This window comes from Theropithecus gelada, chromosome 8 (genome assembly GCF_003255815.1).
Source record: "Theropithecus gelada isolate Dixy chromosome 8, Tgel_1.0, whole genome shotgun sequence".
Lineage (NCBI taxonomy): Eukaryota > Metazoa > Chordata > Mammalia > Primates > Cercopithecidae > Theropithecus > Theropithecus gelada.
Genome location: NC_037676.1, coordinates 37,734,592 through 37,754,887, shown reverse-complemented (window position 1 = coordinate 37,754,887; position 20,296 = coordinate 37,734,592). Strand labels below are relative to the sequence as shown.

The 20,296-nt window shown below is 40.9% G+C and overlaps 1 protein-coding gene across 25 annotated transcripts in view; it reads right to left on the bottom strand.

Moving 5' to 3' along the window:
- Positions 1–1,296: 1,296 nt before the first annotated feature.
- TACC1 (transforming acidic coiled-coil containing protein 1) overlaps positions 1,297–20,296 on the bottom strand; it is a 130,683-nt gene continuing 111,683 nt past the window's right edge. For 19 of the 25 annotated variants that reach the window (XM_025393273.1, XM_025393269.1, XM_025393270.1 and 16 more), the window contains 7 exons: positions 18,094–18,219; positions 15,848–15,924; positions 14,062–14,105; positions 11,895–12,055; positions 10,945–11,051; positions 7,862–7,982; positions 3,557–6,399 (listed from right to left, as the gene is read on the bottom strand). In XM_025393273.1, the coding sequence (XP_025249058.1) occupies positions 6,331–6,399; positions 7,862–7,982; positions 10,945–11,051; positions 11,895–12,055; positions 14,062–14,105; positions 15,848–15,924; positions 18,094–18,219 (705 nt within the window). In that variant the 3' untranslated portion in view covers positions 3,557–6,330. Of the gene's footprint in view, positions 6,400–7,861; positions 7,983–10,944; positions 11,052–11,894; positions 12,056–14,061; positions 14,106–15,847; positions 15,925–18,093; positions 18,220–20,296 lie in introns of all 25 variants that reach the window. The other 6 variants (XM_025393283.1, XM_025393268.1, XM_025393291.1 and 3 more) reach the window with 2 other exon arrangements.

The following is a 20,296-nucleotide window of genomic DNA, read 5'->3' as shown; positions in this document are numbered from 1 at the left end:
ACTGTCCCTCAAACTTTTCGTGTTTCACTTTAAACTCTGCAAATAAATGAGTGAATGAATTAATTAATGTTGAGAAAAAGGTATTTGGCTTTCATTGGTCCTTAAGTGCCTACAAACTTGGAAAATGATATAAATACTACCCAAACCTAGGACTTGGATTTCAAGAGCTTGAAAAGAACTAAGTGGCAATTAATTTTTTTCCCCTCATTTGAGCGAGGGCAACAATGTTTACTGACAAGCAAGCCATGGGATCTTGGCTTCACTGTTTCTCCCACTGGGCCTGTTTCCACTGTGAAAGGACTTCAGTTGGCTAGATCAGGGTTTTTCATGCTTTCACCATTGGCCACAGCAAGAAAGTCATTTTGTGTCATGACCAAGTTCACATATATTCATTTTCATCTGTAACAAATTCCATGAAGCAGGCCCCATGATCCCCTATCTGTAAAAGTATGAAAAACATTGGTGGTCTTAAATTATCTAAGAATACAATCCTGTCAGAGAGTAGCAAGGTTAATTTCCACCTTATTCTTCTCAGTAATTCTCAGAAACAGATTTCTACTGTGTTTCACATTCTGCAAATGGCAATCTCCATCACAGACTTTTAGAAGATTCTCTCCTGGTGATTCAGGAGCGCGGGAGTGAGAAATATGCCTTCTGAGGACTGTAGAGGCCACACTGTCTGAAGATGTGGCAAACAGCAAGAAAAGTGATAGTTCTCTGATTTTCCTAAGTGGATTTCCAGCTAGTTGTAAAACGAAGCCTTAACTACCCTCTTAATTTGTCTTTTCCTGTAACACAACCCACAAAATTTCCTGCCCCATCTCCTATCCCTTTAAAGCGGACAGCTGGCTTAGCTAGTATTTAAAAAGTTATTCCTGGTACTGCATTGAACCTAGAAGAAACAAAACACAGCAACTCTTTGCTCTGCACTATTTACATAGTTCTGCCTTACCCCAGGTCCTTCGAGTCAGAAAGCTTGGGGTGACTTGAAAAATGCCAGGGCAGACAACCAGTCTCTAAGCAAAACCAAGAAGCACCCAGCTAAAAACTTTGTTTGCACAGATGCAAAGGCACGACATCTACATGGCAGTATCCGAATTCCAAAGTTTGTTTTGTTTTTAGTTACACACCCAACCACATGCATAAAATGAGTGTAGAGAAAATGTGATCTTTCCTATTTTTAGGTTGAAATATGGGGCTCATAAAAGCAGGGTTGCCACAAATTTTCACATTCAGGGATAACTTATAACCAGGAAAAGTACCAACACCACATACACACACACACACTCCCAAATCTAACAGTGGTAAACAGTTTTTATTCAGGCAATGAAACATGGAAAAAATATATTAGTAATCATTATAATAATTTGTGAGTATAACTTTTACAAATAGTTACTTGACATATAAAAAGGGAAATTACTGTGCATATAAAATTTATGTAGATGAATATTCCACACAACACAATCCTGATAGCAGTAGTCAATGCAGCGCTCATCCCTCCAGATGAGGGGTTCCTCACACACTTCATGGCACCCGTGGGGACACAGTGGAAGCAGATGTGCAATGAACATTTACTTGGCACATTAGTATAATGGATATCTATTGGCAAACACACACTTGCTAACAGCAATACTGAAAAGTTTACTGCTACCTCTGAGATTTAAAAGAAATGCCTGGTTCCTATCCCGATGGCTGAGAAGGACCAAGGCTGAGGCTCTGGTGTGGTCACCTACACGCTGCCCTGTATCTGGACTGGGGATGGTTTGAGTTCAGATTTGTATATGTCCATCTGAAAATTCTTTATAAATATAGAATTAGCAGTTAATGATGTGACCAGGAAATTACTGTTTTGAGTATATTTCAGATACCACTAAAAGGCAGAGGAGGAGAAAGTGGCATCTTGAGAGTTCTAAATTAAAGGATCGATACAGGGAAGGTTCAGGCCACATCTCAGCTCTGAGTCTGGCCTCCTCCATACAAGTTAAAGCATTACACAGACTGCCACAGGCCAGCATTGCACGCAACATCTCCATATTAGAACTATAACCAGAATATATATATTTATATAATAGATGTAACCATATTATAGTTAATAAAGTCATTCCTTAGGAATCTTGTTTGTCCAAATCTAACTGCATGCTAAGAGGCACAGAAATGGGATTGCATTTGGACGAAAAACTACGAAAAGTGCAATCTTTAGTCTCCAGGATGCAAGCTCTGGCACTAGGGGATGGGTCTTCCCTGGAGAATGCTGCCGCTGATACCCTCTTCCAGAGGAGATCCTTTGAGAGGAGAGTCCGTTATATTAGTTTCTTTACTGTTACTCTATGGAGACTCAAGGATTTAGTGGTAAATTGCTTTTTAAAAATAACTGGAATCTGGAGGCCAGTCAAACCTTTCTGGGCAGATATCTCCTTGAAATACTTCTTTATTAAAATATTTGAAGAAGATAAGACTTCTTAGACCTTTGGCTTGACATTCTGGGATTCCCAGACTATATTGTTCTTTCATAAGCAAATAATAATAATCTGTTATCTTTTAGATTCTTCAGAATATACACATCTTTACTTTAAAATCCCTCACTTGAATCATGTAATCTTTCAAAACCTAGTTTCTATCTTCCCAACAACAGGATAAAGTCAGAAATGCATGTCAGAGAGCAAGCTCACAATCACATGACGGCAGAGACAACAGTCAGAGACAGTTCATGAGATGGCTACCAGTTATAATGAAAAACCAAAAGGAAGTTAAAAGGGGGCTTCAGAAATTTTACTCCACTAAAAAAGAATGTGCTGAATCACTTCCAATCAGTATACACAGACTTAACCAATGCTTGCTCTTAAAAAACCCTTTTGAACTTAGAGTAACCACTGAACCCTTTGTTACCTTTATGGAAAAGGAGTGCTTCACTCCAGCTGCTTTTACCCAGCCCAGGAACATTTGGGGGCGGTTTACTCTCCCTGTTTATAATTAGAACGAATTCAGGGCTGTCTAATAAATATCTAAGTATTTGTGTGAGAGCTGTACAAAGTATGGGTAGGTTGAAAGGGTAACTGGCTAGAAAGAAAATTCAACTTGAGCTGTCCTCCAAAACGAAACATAAATCTTCCCTCAGATTCCATACCATTCTGGAAGGCTGCCAAATCCTAGGTTTTTCAACATCATGTGCTTCTGTACTTCCTAATTTGGGCTGAGTCGAAGAAGCTAGAAACCACGTGAGAAACTGGGCTTCCCAGTATTTCCAGAGCAGTTTTATAGAACAAAAGGTTTGGGTAGGTCACTGGCTGGAAGGAGACTCCTCTAACCTTGACTGTGACTATCCGGGCAGCCACGGGGGAAATTGTTCAGTCGGCCTCATGTTGCATTCCCCAATTAAAATACTGCTGGATAAAGGCTATCTACACTTTGGCAAAGTCAAAAGCTAAAGAAATTGCTCTGGATCCAAAATCTCAACAGGATCACCTAATATTCCCAAACCACCATCTAGGCCAACAGCTGCCTTCTACTTTCCTTTTTCACTTCTGGTTTGTTTTTTCTTTTTTTTTTTTTTTTCTTGTTTTTTTGAGACAAGATCTTGCTGTCACCCAAGATGGAGTGCAGTGGCATGATCATGGTTCACTGCAGCCTTGACCTCCCAGGCTCAAGTGATCCTCCCACCTCAGCCTCCCAAGTAGCTGGGACCACAGGCATGTGCCACCATGCCCAGCTAATTTTTATATTTTTGGTAGAGACAAGGTTTCGTCATGTTGCCTAGGTAGGTCTCAAACTCCTGGCCTCAGGCGAACCTCCTGCCTCGGCCTTCCGCAGTGTTGGGATTACGGGAATAAGCCACTGTGCCCGGCCCTTTTTCTCTTCTGTAACAGGGTTTATTATTGCCTAGCTAGCATGTTATTTGGCCCTCACACGTGTTGAGGCAAACTCTATACTATATTCTTACTCTCCGGAGTTCCAAAACCCTTTTTTATTTTAAAGAAAAATAAACAAACATACTTCATTCTGCCCAGTATATTCTCTTGATCTGTACAAGCTACATTTTAATTCTCTTTGGAGAGGCGGCATCTGTTAAGTTAGAATGGGGGATATTTCCTTGTAATGGTCATGGCTAAGAGGCCAGAGCAAGTATCACTTAACGAGGGTACTCTGGTGCTCCCTGTCTCCCTGTGCATCAGCTTCATTCACTGGGGTCAGGTTCTTAAGGGGTCTCTTCCACCAGTGTGCTAGGGAAGGACTGCCGTTACCTCTGTTTAACACATAGCTACTTTCTTAAACACAATAAGCTTAAAAAGATGACTATAGATTTACAGTGGAGGCCACTATAAGCCTTTCATACTTAAAACAGATCAATATAAAACAAGTAAACATGAAAACACCAAAACACAGCAGCAAAAAGATTTAGCAATCAACGTTTCTGCAAAATGCAAAATTAACTTCTTTAGCAGTAGAGGACTAAAGAGGAAATCAGTTAGACCAAGGGGAGACACATGCCCTTGGTACTATGACCACTAGGACAGCATTCATATTACACCACAAGCGACTGCTTTCAAAGCTCAAATGATTGTCAAGCCACTTCTCAAACGACAGATAATTTCTGTTGTTCTTTTTTATACAAAATGTTAAGACAACAGGCTTGAAAATACAGCCTAAGCACCAATTATGATAAATGCATATTGGTAAAATGTGACTTCTGGCTTTAAAAGACATTATTGACCTCCCTGGGGCTAAAGATTGCACCCATGTGAGTAACACACTGCTAAAGAAAAATTCATTTTTTAAGATCTATAGAGGTTCTCCACTAGGCACAATTCATTGCTGAAGTTGGATCATGCAATAGTTTTACAAGAGAAATAGGAGAAATAGGAAAACATATATATACTGAATATAGTGCATATCACCATGAAGACTTTCAGGGTGTAAGATTAAGAGGAGAGTGCTTTAAAACACTTGCATGGATTTGGGTTTGCCTATTCAAATGAAAGGGAATTCATTGAGATTTATATGGAAAAATTCCATGTTGGGGTTAATGGCCCACCACTCCAAACTGAGTCCAGTAAGAGCTTGAGGAATTTGGCTTTGTTAGTACAGACCTTCTCCTTGCACTCCTCTTCTCAGTATTCAAGCTGTCTTTGTTTAAAAATATGCAAAATGCACTGATTTTTGGAGTGGTTCACGTGACTTTTACTGCTCATTTTGTTAAAAATTCTGTCTTAAGTTAGAAGGTAATTTTTGCTTTCTTTTCAACATCTGAAGAACAATGGGAAAAAAACATTTCTTCGCCTTATAATTGGTAACGGTGCTACCTTTTAATTAAGATCTGAGCCTTTTACAAGTAGATTTTCTTCACATATTTAAAATAGATCAAAACTCTGTCTCAAAAAAAAAAAAAAAAGATAATGAAGACTAAATGTTGATTTTGTATCAACAAATGGAGGCAGAGAAGAGTAAATGACTCTAGGGCAGATTTGCCAAACCCTAGCTTGGAGGGCCTCCCATATTGCCATTCATGCAGAAAGCAGACACTACCATCAGTCTGAGGACTAACCCTAAAGGGGCCACACCCATTAAAGCTGAGGAGTGTCCAAATACCAGGGTAACAAAACGTCATGGCAAATAGTCTTCTGCAGACATGAAAACCCAAGACTGTGGTCTTCATATCTTTAATCCCCCAAATTCTTAAGTTGGTGTTCTGAGTCAGGACTCTATTTCAAAATAGGGTCTCACATCGAAGGAAATATGTCCTTCTGTAGACAAGTTCTTACTTGACTATGCTTCAGGGAAAAGAGTAGCAGCATCTATAAATATACATGTATGTGTGTGAGTGTGTGTGTAATAAAAGGGGACCCAGAGCCCCTTCTTGATTATAAACTGGAAGTAACAATAGGCCAAATTGTCTCCTTAAATAAAACCACTGATATTAAAAAATTAAAAGATTAAATAGATCACAAAAAAAAAATCAGACAGGTGGTGTAGAAGACCCCAAAGAGGAGCTACAAATTTTAACACATTTGGGAAAGTAAAGATGACTTTAAAACAAACTAAACATAAAGAAATCACAAACCCAAACTCAGCAGCCTAATGGAACCTTCATATGGGAAACTGGAAGGCTCCAGCACTGTCAGGTCACACTCCTTTCTAGACTACGCAACCCTCTAGGGTTTCTTCCAGGGCTGTTGCATTGGCAGCAAAGCGGGACAGGCAGCAGTAGACATGTGCTTTTTTTAAGTTTTTTTTTTTTTTCTCTGCAAAGGGGCGATTATTCCTGGATAAGGCAAGATAATTGTGGTCACAAGAGAAGCAGCCAAATGCAGATCTGTTGAGCTAACAGGGGGAGTCTCAGTCAGCCTTTCCCAGCTTTGCAATCAGCTCATCACAGATTTTTGTCAGTTCTTCAATTTCTTGGTTCTGAAAGACAAAAGACACAATTACGCAGGCCACTTTGTATTCTGAAATAAAGGCAAATAGAGTTAACTAGTCCCAAGTCTGGATATACCCTACCCTAGACATCCCAATTCAGTGATTTTTAACTTTTCTACATCAGAGATGCTTTAAAGAAAAAAAGGCTACACATCTCAAAAACAATGTACTCATAAAATCATGCTTAAATTGAGTAAAGGGTGAAGACAGTCACCAGCCCTCTGAAACTTGTCCATGAATCTCTTAGTTCCCCAATTCTCTTGTTATCAGAGGAATTATCTGGGGTACTTGTCAAAAACATAAGTATCTGGGTCTCACTCAATCCATTAGTATCTCCAGGGATGCTGGAGTCTGAATCTCCTACGGAGCACCATTCTAGGGGCTATCAGACCCTGTGATAAAAACTCCTGCTCTTGATGAATGGATGGCACAGGTATGAGTACATAATTGGAAACGCAGTAAGGAAAATACACCAGAGACATATGAAAATGGAAAGCTAAAAATTGCTTAGTGAGAAACAGGGATTGTTGCTAGTCCTGGTTTTCACTGATCTATAGCAATTTCTCAAAGCAGCACTGCTGATGTTTTAGGATGGATAAGTGGGTTGTCAGGGGCTGTCCTGTGCATTGCAGGATGTTTAACAGCATCCCTGGCCTCCTGCACTTTATACCAATAGCATCTCCCAGTGGTGACAACCAAACAAATATATCTCCACACATTACCTAACACCTAACACCCCCTGGAGGGCAAAACTGCCCCCAACTGCAAACCACTGATCTAAAGCAATGAAGGGGGAGATGGCTTCATATTAATATACTGCATAAAAACAAAAAGAAAGAAAGAAAGGCAGTCTCAAGACCCCAACTAGGAAGGTGTTCTGAACTTCAGTTAAAATGCAACTTCCAGGCCGGGCGCGGTGGCTCAAGCCTGTAGTCCCAGCACTTTGGGAGGCCGAGACGGGCGGATCACAAGGTCAGGAGATCGAGACCATCCTGGCTAACACGGTGAAACCCCGTCTCTACTAAAAAATACAAAAAACTAGCCGGGCGCGGTGGCGGGCGCCTGTAGTCCCAACTACTCGGGAGGCTGAGGCAGGAGAATGGCGTGAACCTGGGAGGCGGAGCTTGTAGTGAGCTGAGATCCGGCCACTGCACTCCAGCCTGGGCGGCAGAGCGAGACTCCGTCTCAAAAAAAAAAAAAAAAAAAAAAAAAAAAAAAAATGCAACTTCCTCTCTGCACCCTGCCTACGGATGATTTCCGCATGATGTGCTTGTAAATTTAATGGTTTGACTTGTTTGTTTCCACCTGGATCAGTTCAGAAAGGAGATGGACTGAAGTGTCTGAGCAGAAAGCCAAGGCCTCTTTCACCCACATCTGTCATAAGCGAGTCACTGCTGAGGAGGAAAACCAAACGTCTCTGTGGCCACCCAGATCAGGCCCCTTTCTGTACCTTCTGCTGTAGGGCCCTTTCCAGGGACTCCACCTTCATCTGCTCTTTCCGGAGTCCAGCATGGAGAGCTGCACTCTCAGCCTTTGCTTTTGTTCGAACCTGTGCAATCTCCTCATTGGCTCTGTTTATGGTGTTTGGGTGGAATAAAGAGACAAAAAGCACATGATTAGCCACTAGTCAAAGCCAGGATACTAACCACTGACATCTGGGAGGCACAGCCCCCAAAGAATTGACTGCATGATAAAAGAAAACACAAAAATCGGTGACCTAAATAATCCCATTTTAATTTATAAAAATTCAATTTACAACTTCAAAATTTGTATCTCACAGCAAATGGTTTCTACAACAGTCTTAGATTTTTTTTTTTTTTATAGCCCAGTACAAAAGCGGACTGGATAATTTTGGAGACAATCACAGCTAGAGTCAGGATACTAACCACTGACATCTGTGAGACACAGGCCTACAGGGAATGAGTTTATTAATGAGAAGTGAAAGACATTCTTAAAAACCATAAATGTCAGTTGATGAACAGCCAGTAAACTGATGAAAGGATGCTAAAGCCTCATTAGTAATCAGAGGCATATAAATTAAAATGATAAGCTTTGAAAATTGATTGAATTGGCAAAAATTAACAAGGATAGTCCTGTGTGGGCCAAGATACAAGGAGACAGGCAGGCTCATGTGCCAATGGGCGGTTGGAAACTGGCGCTGCCCTGTGGCAGGCAATGCGGTAGTCACCAGGACAACTTAAAGTGTACACGCCCTCCGACGCAGCAATCCCACTTTCAGTTATGTATTCACAGAAATACTTCCACCTGGCACAATGATGAGTGCACAGGACGTTCGCTGTATTGTTACCTTCAATGGAAGAAAGTTTGTAACTAAGTGCCCATCAATAAAGAAACACTAGAGTTCCACGACCTAATAAAAAGAATGAGATTCAGCTGTATGTTCTGACATGAAAAAATGGCCATGATATGCTATTGAGGGAAAAAGGAAATTTGTCTAATGTGATTCCAATATTGTAAATATTTTTTATAGTTCAAAATCATAGTATTTATACAGACACAATGAAAAGACTAGAGGGATATACAATAAACCTATGTATAATACATAAAGGGATCTGTATAACCTATGGAGAAGAATACACAAGAAACCTAATACAGTACTATGCGAGTGGGAAGGGGGCAGGGGAACTTCTGTTTCTACAAATAGAAATTTAGGCATCAAAATGTAGAAGTATGTATTACCTTTTAGTTAAAAAGTTAAGTTGGAGGCCAGGTGCAGTGGTTCATGCCTGTAACCCCAGCACTTGGGGAGACCAAGGCGGGTGGATCACTTGAGGTCAGAAGTTCGAGACCAGCCTGCCCAACATGGCAAAACCCCGTCTCTACTAAAAATACAAAAATTAGCTGGGCATGGTGGCGGGTGCCTGCAATTCCAGCTCCTCGGAAGGCTGAAGCAGAAGAATCGCTTGAACCCAGGAGGTGGAGGTTGCAGTGAGCTGACATTGTGCCACTGCACTCCAGCATGGGTGACAGAGTGAGACTCTGTCCCCAAAAAAACAAAAAATCAAGTTGGATAATACTCCCCAGGATAAACTCCAAATGCATTAGATTTAAGGATTAAAAAAACTAAGCCAAAATGTGTAAGTAAAACATGGTAGAATATTTTCTATCCAGCATGGGGAAGATACTTGTTACTATGACAAGGAATCCAGACGCTGTAAAAGAAATGACTAATACATTTCAGCACATAAAAGTAAATTTCTGAATATCAAAAAACACCACAGGCAGAGGCAAAAGACAAATGATAAACTTGAAAAATTATTCAAAATTCTTATCACAAAGGGTTGGTGTCCCTAATATATAAAATATATAAACTGACAATAGGAAAATGGGCAAAGAATAGAGTAATTCATAGTAAAGCAAATATATTAATAAATGCTGAAATATATTCAATTTCATTCATAAGATAAATGCAAATCAAAATTACATTAAAATAAATGCTCTGGGGCTGGGCGCAGTGGCTCACACCTGTAATCCCAGCACTTTGGGAAGCTGAGGCAGGCGGATCACTTGAGGTCAGGAGTTCCACGCCAGCCTGGCCAACATGGTGAAACCCTGTCTCTACTAAAAATACAAAAAATTAGCTGGGTGTGGTGGCGTGTGCCTGTAATCCCAGCTACTTGGGAGGCTGAGGCAGAATTGCTTGAACCCGGGAGACGGAGGTTGCAGTGAGCCTAGATCACACTGCTCCACTCCAGCCTGGGTGACAGAGCGAAACTCCGTCTCAAAAAAATAAAAATTAAATAAATAAATAAATAAATGACTGCTCTGTTGCTTGCCAAAAACAAATACCTATGTTGAAATATCATTTTCACCTATTTGATTTGCAGAAAATAAAAACGTTGATCTGTTGGCATAGCTGCAGAAAAAAGAGATGCTCTCATGTATTATATAAGGCTATAAAATGATAAAAGTCTAATGGGGCCAATCTAACAACACTTACAATTATAAATTCATATATGCTTTGGTCTAGCAATTCCTTTTCTAACATACAGATCATAAAGATAACTCACAGGCATGCAAAACGATCACCTACCAGGTCACTTACTACAGCACTGTCTGTGGCAGCAAGACATTTGAATTAACTTTAATGGCTAACAGGAGGGGACTGTTAAATAAATGATACATTCCAACAATGGAATACCATTAGAAAAAAAAAGAGGAAGCTCTTCTTGCACTGACAGGGAAAGATTCTCAAAATTATATTGCTAAGCAAAAACAGCAAAGTATGCTATAATCATAAAAAAGGAGAGAAAAATTTTAATAGGAAGAAAAAACAGAAACTAACAACAGTGATTACCTGGCATAGAGAAAGATGGGAACCCAGTGGAAGGAGGCAGGAGCAGATATACCTTTTCTCACTTTTTAACGTTTTAACAATGGGAAAGGGGTTTAAAAAGTGAAATAAACACATACAAATACAACCTGGAGTTGCAAAACAGTGAATTTTTTTTTCCTCTGTCAATCTTCCCACAACATCATGAAGAGTGAAATTCAAAATTTACAAGTTCTTACTTGTCCAGTTTTTCTTCTGCGTGGATTTTCAGGGCCTGGTATCGCTGCTCCTCTTGTTTAACTCTGGCTAAGTAATCCTGAGCACATTTCTTCAAGGCTTCTTCATTCTGTTCCAAAGCAAAAATTGAAACTAAACAGGTCATTTTGTTTCTTCTAATCTACCATGTATCAGAGTTTTCGTTTTTTAAAGAATGGAAAAATCGAATTAACTCAGATATCTGCCTTTTATTCATACTCTGCAGTAATTTGAAATAGCCACATGTAATTCTCATTGAGGAAATTCTACATAATGTCTTCATGTGTTAATTTTCAATATCATACAGTAAGGGTCAGTTATACCAATATGCCTACTTTAGGAAGGCAGTTATTCAAAACTGAATGGCAATTTGACTTCCATATTTGATAAACTGGCCAGTTTCATTTTTATTTTAATATGAAAATAAAGACATTTCCTTGCTATAATTGTGTCTGGTTGATATGGTAAAGCTAAATTAAATCAACAGGCCCATTTATATCTAAATTTGAAATATTATACTTAATTCTTCTAGAATATGCAGCTTGAATTTTTCAGTGACATGGAATTCCTTCTAATCCCTTTTACGAAAACTGAAATGGTGAATTATCAGAAAGAACATTTCTAGAATTCACCTGAGGTCTGAGGGTTCAATTAATAGCTCTTGCAGTCTACGCCACAGCCTGGGGTTTATTGGCTTGACACAGGAGAGGAATGGCCAAGACATGGCCACCCATTGGGCCAGATGCCTGAACAACCAAAGAAGGAAAAATGTGGAAAAATCCAGCTTCACTGGAATAGAGGATACAAGGCCAGTAGGTCCTGAGCTCCTATTTAGAAGGATACCCACAACCTCTGGCATATGTATTTGATGACCAGTTACCAAGGAAATACCCTATTGGAAATACACCCGGAACAGAGGGAAAAAACACTCTACCTTCTTGAACCCTTCCAGAACACCTTTCAGGTTCTCGTATCTCCTGAAGAGATCAGAAAGGGACCTTTCCACAGAGTTAAGGTCGGCCAGGGCCTGTTCCTTCTCCATGGTCAGTTGCTGGAAGCTTTTCTGAGAGGTCATACTTGTCCTTTGTTCATCTTCTGGGAATCACAAGTCAAAACGAACGACATATTTATTCAACAAATAGAGACTCCCTAGAAGCCAAGCAGTGTTCTCGGTGATAGGGATACAGCCGGGGATGTGACCAAGTTCCTGCTCTCACGGCTTACATTGTAGTTGGGGGAGATGCGTGGTGACAAGCGATGGGGAAAAAACAAGGCAGGGTAAGGGGGAATGGGGGTGAGGAGGGGGCTGTTACTGTACAGAAAGTACCCGCTCTCAGAGGAGAGATTTGAGCAGAGACCGGACAGAAATGAGGGTGTGAACCATACAGCTACCTGGGAGGAGAATATTCTATAGAGAAGAACAGCTGTGGTAAGGCCCGGAGCTGGGAAGGTATTAGGTGATGTGGACAGTAGAAAGTATCATTTCGGTAATTTAGTGGAGAAAGGCCAGACTTTGGTTTAGGGAGTCGATCCTTACGATATGGATGAGAAGAGACTCTAAATTCAATGCAGGAGGCTCAATCTTGTTGTTTTGTAAAGGCACCACTGGGTCTGATGCAGAGAAATTACAACCTGCACTAGAGTAAGAACCCTGCACCAAAATACAGGATGCTCCCAGCGGGTGTTAGTGATGTGACCAGGCCACCAACAGTCACAGAATTCAAGGCCTGCCATCCTCTAAAATGAACCTAACTACAGTTGACCCTCATTATTCACCAAGTACATATTTCCCAATTCGCCTACTTGCTAAAATTTGTCATCCTCAAATCTATCCTCCTGGACTTACAATAGTCATTTGTGGATGTGTGCAGAGTGGCAAAAATGCATTAGTCACCTGATATGCACACTCTCAGCTGACAGTGAACAAAGCAATACTCTGCCTTCTTGATTCATTCCATAAACAAGTGTTCTTCTTGTGGTCTATTTGGGCCACGTTTGTTGCATTTGTGTTCTTTTGCTGGAGACCTCACTGTTCTGAGTGGCCTCCAAGGGCAGTGCTACAGTGCTGTCTAGTGATAGTAAGCACAAGAAGACAGTGAGGCTCCTTAAAATACATACATTACAGAAGCTGTGTTCAGATATGAGCCAAAGTGCCGCCCACTGTGACCTCAATGTTAATGAATCAACCATATATATTAAATAAGGTGTCTTTAAACAGGAACACACATAAGACAAGGTTATATACCAATCAGTCAATGAAAATGTTGTGGCCAGATGCAGGAATCTAACTCTGTCTTTCCCCTAGGAGCAGTGTTTATTTACTTATTTTTTGACATGGAGTTTTGCTCTTGTTGCCCAGGCTGGAGTGCAATGGCACGATCTCTGCTCATCACAACCTCCGCCTCCCAGGTTCAAGTGATTCTCCTGCCTCAGCCTCCCGAGTAGCTGGGATTACAGGCATGCGCCACCACGTCCAGCTAATTTTGTATTATTAGTAGAGATGGGGTTTCTCCATGTTGGTCAGGCTGGTTTCGAACTCTCAACCTCAGGTGATCCACCCATCTCGGCCTCCCAAAGTGCTGGGATTACAGGTGTGAGCCACCACGCCTGGCCAGGAGCAGTGTTTAGTATTCACTAATTCAGTGTTTGTGGCAACTTTACAGAACATACCTCCCACGAATAATGAGACGACTGTATCTAAGTGACAGACAGACAAAAGTTTGTGACATGGTCTGAAAATCATCCAGGCATCCGGCTATGGTTTATGCTACCCCTGGGAATTATGTATTGAAACCTAATTCCCAGTGTGTGAGTATGTTCAGGGTGAGAGTGGGCATGGAAGGGAATTTTGGGAGGCGATCATGTCAGGATTAGTGTCCTTATAAAAGAGACCCCAGAAAGCTAGCCAGTCCCTTCTATGAGGAATGGGCCCTCCCCAGACATCTCATCTGTGGGCACCTTGAACTTTCCTGTCTCCAGAGCTATGAAAAATGTTTGCTGTTTATAAGCTACCTAGCTTACAGTATTTTGTTATACCAGGCTGAACAGACTAAGACAGATCCTATGGCTCATACCCTTGAAAAACAAAATGTTCTCCTTACCAATCATTTGAGCAATAGTCTTTTCATATTCAGCTACAATTTTCCTAAATGAGAAAAAAAGAACTTATTACCAGAGGAGGATTTTCAGACAATGAAAGTTGGAGAAATGCTGCCCCAAACAATTAAGCACATTAACGTATACCACCAATTTATGTAACCCATTTATCTGCTTTGGGGCTCTTGTTATCTCTTTTTTTTTTTTTTTTTTTACATTATATAAGGTTTCTTAAGGTTCAAAAAAGGTTAAGAAAAAAATCTTCTGTTAAGATTTTAACAGAAGATTTAAGATCAAAAAATCTTCTGTTAAGATTTTATGTTTAGTCAAACTTACATTTTACTTATAGAAACAACTGCCTTCCCTTTCTCTTTGCACCTATTTGAATACCGCAAGGAAATAGATTCATTTTGCTTAGACGAGTCAATCTTTTACAAACTAAGTTAAAGATATTCTTCTGGGCTCTTCCTGAGAGATGCGATCTGACCTTAGGCTTTCCTGACCTCAATCCACCCTTTCAGACACTACCTCTGATTCAGTTACAAGTTTTATTTTGTGACCTAATTCCAAAAGTATTTCACTTATTCGAAGACTTTAAAGATCATCCTCTTGGGTTAACCTTTCTTCTAGTGAAGAGTGACAATGTCCTTCTGACCCAGTCCAGTGCTGGGTGCTCTGTGAGCCACATCACGTCCTCCCCTGCCCTCCATAGTGGTGCCCCCATTACTTTTGACGTCATATCCAAGTTGGTTATTATGTATGGCTACCACTCTCTCAGAGCAGGAATGTCCCTTCCTTTCCATCAAGCCCAGCAAAGGGCCTTACACCCAGGAAATGCTTAAAAGACAAATAATACAAGAGCAACAAATTAGAGGGATATATTTAAAATGTTTTTTAATCATTCAAGTGTTGACCACACAGTGTGTGAATTATTTATGCCTTTTTTTCTTCTCTACTTTGATTTCATCTTTAGTCATTTCATGGCTCATAACTCTCTTTTCTAAAAGTGAGGAAAAATAAAAAGATTTTAATTTCAAGTCAATCAATTTTGTTTCTTGTTAACAAGCTTTCTACCATCTATTTGGTGGTTACGTAATTTGAAACTCTCATGCATAATTAATTTTTTAAAAGTATTACGGACCAGGTGCCGTGGCTCATGCCTGTAATCCCAGCACTTTGGGAGGCTGAGGCAGGTGCATTGCTTGAGCTCAGGAGTTAGAAACCAGCCTGGGCAACAGAGTGAGACCTCATCTCTAAAAAAAAATTACACAGGCATGGTGGCGCATGCCTGTGGTCCCAGCTACTTGGGAGGCAGAGGTGAGAGGATCAGTTGATTCCAAGAGGCTGAGGCTGCAGTGAGCCATGATCACACCACTGCACTCCAGCCTGGATGACAGAGTGAGGCCCTGCCTCAAAAAAAAAAAAAAAAAAAAAGGTAGTATTATGAATTCCAATGTCTCTATCATTGGATAAGTCTTATTTTTCTGTATTCTAAATGGATATTTTGATACAAATTTCTGTCAGTTCTTCTAAGAAGATAAGAATTATGTGGGTTCTGTTTACATGTTATGCTCTGGACAACACAAGATAAACTACAGTATTTGAATATAATAACTGGTTAGCAGTAACTCCTGAAATAACATTCTCAATCACAAAGCAAGATGCAAACAGCAAAGCCTTCAAGCTCTCAACACTTGGTTCTGTGGCAAGCAAACACTGTCATCACTTCATCTGTATCAAATCTAACAGTGCATAAAAGTATCCAGCCCCTCCCCAAACCTCCAGTCTAACCTCATCTCCAAAACTTCTTGCCGGGTCTCTTCATATTTCTTCTTCCATTCATTTGCTTCAATCTCTTTAGTGATTATCTAAAGTATAATAAAGCTTAGTTTTACCCAATCTATTACAATTTGCATTTGAGAATGGGAACTGAAATAGCACACAACCACGTCTAACCCAAGATACTCAATCTATATTAGAAATATAAACCTCAATATTTCATGTTTGTAAACATTTGGAAAAGTGTACTCTAAGCCACACAGGATGCTGGGATGTAAACACGGGAATAAAGATGAGTAGAACATCTCCCAGAAATTCCAAGTGGTATTTACAGCGTCTGTGAACTTTACCTTGGTCCAGGGTCTAGCTCTCAGCTCTGCAGGGCCAGGCCCTGACTGGGACAGACACCAAGAACAGAGCCATCTGACTGGCAGGTACTCACTCTAAGGCCATGTAATCACGGTTGATGCCAGGCCACCAGAGAATGAAACTGCCACAAAATCAGAGCATTGGAAGTTGGCATGAGTAACACATTATCATTCTATAGAGATTTTTGACAGCTTCATAAAAACGGAGTCAGAAGGAGGCGGCTCAGATGAGCTGGCTACATCTAGCTATAGCATCCGTCACCATCGGTAGAGTCTTGCTAGTTAGCCTGGAACCTAGGCTCATATTTGGGATGCTCTTGCTAACTGGAAGGAAATACTGTAAATTAATTGCCTCAAACTCCATTTGCCCTGGGCAGGGCTTGCACGGGCAGCCATGGCGCTCCACTTACTGTACTTCCCTGGCCGTGCCTCTCTCTTCCTAATTGGTAGTTTCGTTATATTTATTAGGATCTCAAGAACATAGAAGGATGCATCCTGTGTGCTTCAGGTAATCAGGCATCTCTTTACTTTGATTCATTAGGTGGTGATCTCATAGTTTAACTCCCAGGAAAAAGATCAAGTCATTTTTCTCATTTACAAGATTTTGGCCAGGCACAGTGGCGCATGCTTGCAGTCCCAGCTACTCAGGCGGCTGAGGCAGGAGGATCGCTTGACCCTAGGAGTTCGAGGATGCAATGAGCTAGTGCCACTGTACTCCAACCCGGGTGACAGAGTGAGATCTTGTCTTTTATTTTATTTTTATTTTTCTGAGATGGAGTTTCGCTCTTGTTGCCCAGGTTGCAGTGCAATGGCGCAATCTCGGCTCACCACCACCTCTGTCTCCCGGGTTCAAGCGATTCTCCTGCCTCAGCCTCCCGAGTAGCTGGGATTACAGGCATGTACTACCACGCCCAGCTAATTTCATATTTTTTTAGTAGAGACAGGGTTTCTCCATATTGGTCAGTCTAGTCTCGAATTCCCGAACTCAGGTGATCTGTCTGCCTTGGCCTCCCAAAGCGCTGAGATTACAGGTGTGAGCTACTGTGCCAAGATTTTGTCTCAAAAAAAAAAAAGATTTTGGTGGGTCTTCTTACCACTGCTCCCAAGTTTTGAAAACAGGACTAGCTGACATCCCTCATTACCAACTTGATGCTATTTTATAAAGCTGTAAAAGACCTACAGCTGAGGTGCTTAACCACTTTCAGCAGACTATAAAAATTAAAACTAAAAAAAACTATATAACTAAAAACTACAAAAATAAAATTACCACACAGTCCTTTAAGAACAGGTGGAATTGTCAAGAAACACACAAACCAAACACACAAAATACAGCATAGAAATAGGACAGGAGAGGGTGGGTAACGGATCAATGGTACACAACATTGTCTTTCATATTTTTCAGATAACCAGGAAAGGCCTAGCAGTGTTCTATTTTGAACAAAGGCTGTTAAAGAAACACAATACAGGAATCGGAGAGTTGAACTGTTTAAAGAATAAATGAAAGTAGGAAACAACTGTGTATTACTGCAAAAAAATTACAAATGTTTAGGCATGAGCATATATCCTCCGTAAAATAAAAGCACTGATTTTGTTACACATGTGAGCAAAGCTGGCAAAATTAGATATTTTAAATGTCAGGACTGAAAGATAAAGAAGGGTACAAAATTCTTAAGAATATTTCAGATTGTCAACATTTTACCCTGGAGACCAGAATGTCAGGACTCCAGCACCATTGCCATAGGGGGCCCTTTTTACGACCTAAACAAGCTGCAGGTAATAAGAACTTCCAGCCTGGGATAACTTGAGCCAGCAGAGATGCAATCTACCTGCTGGTACATGGGCCTTACAAAGAAATGGAGTGATAAGCAGACCAAATAGGAGAGCTTTTACCTCTTCTCTTATTAAGGTGAGCACGGCTGTCTTGTCTGATTCGCTGAGGCAGATCCCATCCAGGGGGCTCTCACCTCCACAGGACACTGACACAGCAGCCTTCTCTGCAGAGGACTCCAGCAGCCCCTGTGGGGAAAGGGATTGAATACATCAGCTTTCAGCTTCTTAACCCCAGACATCCTTCAACAACTTCCTCATTATTAAATTGATCACACCCTTTAAAACCATGTTTAAAGAAAAGTCAGTGGGCGGGGGGGAGCAAATCAAATCTAATTATGGAACTAACTAAAGAAAAACTGTTATAATGACTCTCAGAGTGGTCTTAGCTTCTGTTGAAAAGATAACCTAGAGAAATTTTAGTCTGATCTAAAAGGGAGAAAGTGTGCTTATTAATAGTGGTCAGCCACCAAAGAACCACATGGATGACAGAGAAACACACCCATGATTAAGTTTCTGGAGATAAGCTCCATGTAAATGGAATTTTCTTTTTTTAAAAAAGAAAAAACAAAAACAAGTGACAGCTGCTCCTGTTACATATCGATGCTTTGTATGTATTTTTATTTAGCCACTGCAGATGGAAATGTTTCTAAAATACTAACTTTCAGGCCTAAGGAGGCAGAAATAGCAAAAATATTTGAACTCTTTGAACTCTCACCCCCACCCTTTCACCCGGATGATTCAGGATCATCCTGAACTTCCACTGCTCTGTGGAGACCTCCTGCGGTAACCCCGCCTGCTGGGTGTGTGCCACGGTTGCCCATATGCAAAACGGCCATACTTAAGTCAAGGTCCGTGCCTGTGCGTTGATTCCTCCTTGCTACTAAGCCTTCCACTCCCTTCTGGCAGCACTTCACTCTCTGAGGTGCTTGCTCGCTTCTGTCATAAACTCAGGTTCCACAGCAAAACACTGGCAAACTTCTTTTTTTTCATGAGAACACGGACTTTGTACTACTATTTTCCTTCCTAAAAGACGTTTTTGGCGGCTATTCCTCCCACCTATGGAAGTAAACTTTTTATATAAACGAGTCATCTAATACTTTGGGAACATCCAAAATGCCAAAATGACCTGGAATAATCTTAATCTTAAATGTGGGATAACTAATCAATTAGTTATTGATTATAATCAATCAGTTACATCTTGTGTGAATCAACACTAAACAGAAAGTCCAAGGTGAATATAGACCAGTGGCTTTTAAATTTTTCAGAGTCATTATATAGTTTTACCCTCTCTCTAGAAAATGCTCAGAAACAGAATTTTAGCATGCGGCTTCACAGATCTCAGCCATGGGCCCAAAACAGAAACCTGTCTCAAGCCACAGAAAAGCAAAATACAAAAGCCACAAGCCGGCAGTGCCCATGTTCCAGCAGCATTTGGGGGAGGGCAGCCCACCATGCCAACAGAAGTCCAAGGTCCCCACAAAACCTCTCTTTTCTCTTTTGGGATAGATCTACCACTAGAACCAGAAGGCACTTGCAGTGGGCAGCCTCTAAAATGCCCCCCAATAACCCCTACCTCCAGTACTAATGCTCTCCCTCTGTAATCTCTTTAAGTGTAGGCTGGACCTAGTGACTCATTAGAATATGGCAAATGTCATGGATATCACTTCTGAGGTTAGGTTCTGAACAAACTGACTTCTATGTTTTGAGAAGCTACAGGGAAAGGCCCATGTGGCAAGGAGCCGATGTCTCGCCGACAGCCAGTGGGGACCCAAGACTAGCTAACAACCACGTGAGTGAGCTTGGAAGCAGATCCTCCCAGATCCTCCCTAAAAGTCAAGCCTGGATATGACTGCAGCCTGGGTCAACACCTTGACTGCAGCCTGCAATAGACCCTGAGTCAGAAGCACCCAGCAAAGCTGCCCAAGATTCCTGACCCACAGAAACAATGAGATAATAAACACTTGCTTTAAGTGTTGGAGTAATGTGTTATACAGCAGCAGATAGCTGATACACACCTGGATATCTGAATCATCTCATTAACTTCCTGTGCCTTGTTTCTTATCAAGAAACTGTTACTTGCTTAAAGGGAGGTAATACAGGAGGTCAGGTTGAGACTTGATTCACCTCACTGTTACACTTCCGATTCTAAATTAATAACATTTCATGGGTCAGTCTCTTGTGAGTTCTTAGTTTAAGCCACGAGATTGAGTCAACTTTAGGAAACAGACGCTCGGTGCTTTCCATGGCTACCAGGTTCTTGAGA